We start from the raw sequence: 3,400 nt of genomic DNA on the forward strand, positions 1-3,400 counted from the left end.
AAGAGTAGTAGAATATGACATAATAGTAAAGGAACCAGGTCATATACAGAAATGGCCTTCTACTTTTTAAACTTCTGTGCCCTGGAAAAGAACTTTGAAAAACTATTTTCTCCCTCGAACATTATAAGTTGATTCTTAACATTTTTCATCAGGAGTGTAAATAGTTGCAAAGAGTGCCATTTCTGACATTTTGCAATACCAACATTTTTTAATTGTCACATTACTTTTAAATCTATACAATGGAAAGGTAAACAAGTAGTTTAACAAACATCGTCATCCATTTTAAAAGTACATGATCAAAAATGTTCTATTTCATTAAATAAATATTAAACATGAAAAGTAAAATGTTAATTGGGACTGTCTTTTAATGAGATGACAGTTTTTTTTAGTTTATGTAGGCATGGATGTATATAACATTACTAGGAAGAGATAAAGTCCTGTATCAATTCCATTTTTCATTTTTATTGACATAAGCACTGCATTAAAAAATGCATGTATACATATGTGTATATATATATGAATTAATATAAAATTAAATCTCTTAAAACTATCCTTGTGTACCCTTTGGAAAAATTTCCTCCACTGTAGTACCCGAATACTCATACTCCAGTTTTAAGATGCTGAGTGAGATAGGAAATCTTGGATGAGTTTTGATCAAAGACCCAAAGTTGTGAAAAGAGTCACTGTGGCTGTTTACTGTAGAAATCACTTGTAGGGGGTCAGAGTGGAAGAAGGAAGACCAGTTATGTTGCTAATACAATAATATTTCAGCCAAGGAATAATGGTGGATTGAACCAGGGTGGTATCTGTACAGGTGGTGAAAAATAAAGTGTATATATAATAAAGAGCAAATAAAGACTTTTCTCCAATTTCACTTCAAAAAAAACAAATTAGTGGACCAAATTTCTCAACCAGAATCTTTGTTTTCTTGCATTTTTCTTAAGCTTTTGATGCCTGCTACCACTTGCCTTTATTAAAATCTAGTACAAGGGAATTCCCTGATGGTCCAGTGGTTAGGATTTCATGTTTCCATTACAGGGAGCATGGGTTCGGCACATGCCGCGCAGCACAGCCAAAAATTAAATAAATAAATAAATACTATAAAAATCTAGTATAAAATTGATTGTTTTTTTAACACTTTTTAAAAATTTTTATTTATTTACTTATTTATTTTTGGCAGCATTGGGTCTTCATTGCTGCGCGCAGGTGTTCTCAAGTTGCGGTGAGCGGGGGCTACTCTTCGTTGTGGTGCGCGGGCTTCTTATTGCAGTGGCTTCTCTTGTGGAGCATGGGCTCTAGCGCGTTGGCTTCAGTAGTTGTGGCACATGGGCTCAGTAGTTGTGGCTCGCATGCTCTAGAGCGCAGGCTTAGTTGCTCTGCAGCAAGTGGGATCTTCCCGGACCAGGGCTCGAACCCGTGTCCTCTGCATTGGCAGGCGGATTCTTAACCACTGCACCACCAGGGAAGCCCAGAAGTGTTGTTTTTGAAAATGATATAATTTTATAGAGAGCAAACTGTCCCCCCACCAATATAATTTACTGTGTGCTCTGAGAATGCAGTGCCTGGAATTAAATTGTCATGGAGTACTTGGGGACATTGAATCAGCTACATTCTCAATTTGCAATGGAAACCCAGAAATCTTGCAGGAGAAATTGTGAAGTCGTAAGACTGACGTATGATATGGACAAACCTGTCTGATGGAGAGACTGTATTGCATGGAGGTTGAGTCTGTGCTGGAGCCAGAATGCCTAGTTTGAAGCCTCGTTCCACCACCTACTAGCTGTGTGATTTGGGGTAACTTACTTCGCTTGCCTCAGTTTCCTCATTTGTAAAAGGGCTTTTGTTACTAGTATGATCTACTTCAAGGTTGACTATTAAATATTTGTAAAGTGCTAACTGTACCTGGCGCATGGTAAACATGAAATGAATGTAAAAGTAGACAGACATAAAGGTTCATGAAGGGAACAGAACTGGAGGGAGAAACAAAGATACCTCAGAGAGAAATCTCAAGAAGAGAAACCATTCTGTGGGCTGAACTGAGCAGCGAGTGTAAGGATCCAGCCATTCCCCTAACCTAGGCTATCTTTTACCCCTGACCGGCTGGCCCAAACATTATAAGAAAAACACAGTTCTGAAATAAAGGAGAGCTATTAGTAGATGCCTAGTAGCTCTGCTGTGGAGAAAACTGCCCTGATATTTCTGGTAACCAGAAGTGAAAAGAACTTTACAATTGTCCAGAAAAGAGAAAGAGCACTGGGAATGACATAGCTAGATGAGCGATGGTGAGAGCACAGCAGGTTGGCAACAGTGAGGCAGAGTAGCCCAAGAATAGGGTGAAGGTTTGCAATGGCTGGTTCTGCCGCTCTTGGACAGAGCAACTACGGCCATCAGTGGGAATGGAAGAGGTCATGAGGACCAGCAGAGGAATGCTGAGCTGTGGTTAAGATCTGGGGCATTTCTGGGGAATTCCAGTGGTTAAGACTCCACGCTTTCACTGCCAAAGGCTCAGGTTCAGTCCCTAGTCAGAAAATTAAGATCCTACAAGCCACATGGCGCAGCCAAAAAAAAAAAAAAAAAATTGGGGGAATTTCTGTTAATGTGCCATATTAGCAATCATGAGTGGGTAAGGCCAGGGGATATAAAGGGGACATCTTGTGATTTAAAGTTCACTTCTCTGAACACAGGTACATAAGCACACGTACCTTGGATTAGCATATCCTTGCACTTAGCAGGAAGTCCAACTTCAGAGCAAGGACCTTCCTAAAGCACATGTCAAAAAACCAAAATTAAAATGGGTGATGTTGAGAAGGGCAAGATTTTTGTCCAGAAATATGCCCAGTGCCACACCGTGGAAAAGTAAGGCAAGCATAATAAATGGTCCTGGATGGAAGACAGGTCAGGCCCCTGGGATTCTCTTACACTGATGCCAACAAGAACAAGGGCATCACCTGGGGAGAAATGTATTTGGAGAATCCTAAGAAGTACATCCCTGGAAAAAAATGATCTTCACTGGCATTAAGAAGAAGACAGAAAGGGCAGACTTGATAGCTTATCTCAAAGCTTCTAATGAGTAATAGTTGGCCCACTGCCTTATTTTCTTACAAAACAGAAATGTCTCAACTTCTTTTATGTGTAACATATTTAAATTGATCTCATATACCAGAATTCAGATCATGAGTGGCTGACAGAAATTTTTTTTGGATAGTCCTGATTTAAATAAGATTGGCTGTGGTTACATTAATATGATGAGCTTTTTGAATTTTGATAGGAATTCTAGTTCAGCAAGTACTGTCACTGTTTCCCTCTTCTAAAGATATAATTAGACTTGATTGGTAATATCGAACTTTTCACAAAGATGGTGAATGCCATCTCAAAACCTATAGGATATTGGTTTTAATGT

General features: G+C 39.1%; 1 protein-coding gene and 1 pseudogene across 1 annotated transcript in view; one reads left to right on the plus strand and one right to left on the minus strand.

The window, feature by feature from the left end:
* TRIM33 (tripartite motif containing 33) overlaps positions 1–1,911 on the minus strand; it is a 160,173-nt gene extending 158,262 nt beyond the window's left edge. Inside the window, exon 1 of the mRNA XM_007462495.1 lies at positions 1,804–1,911. Coding sequence (XP_007462557.1) covers positions 1,804–1,911 — 108 coding nt within the window. The remainder of the gene's footprint in view (positions 1–1,803) is intronic.
* Positions 1,912–2,791: 880 nt separating this feature from the next.
* On the plus strand, positions 2,792–3,074 carry LOC103089552 (cytochrome c pseudogene; annotated as a pseudogene).
* Positions 3,075–3,400: the final 326 nt, after the last annotated feature.

Source organism: Lipotes vexillifer, unplaced genomic scaffold (assembly GCF_000442215.2).
Source record: "Lipotes vexillifer unplaced genomic scaffold, Lipotes_vexillifer_v1.1 scaffold1029, whole genome shotgun sequence".
Classification (NCBI taxonomy): domain Eukaryota; kingdom Metazoa; phylum Chordata; class Mammalia; order Artiodactyla; family Lipotidae; genus Lipotes; species Lipotes vexillifer.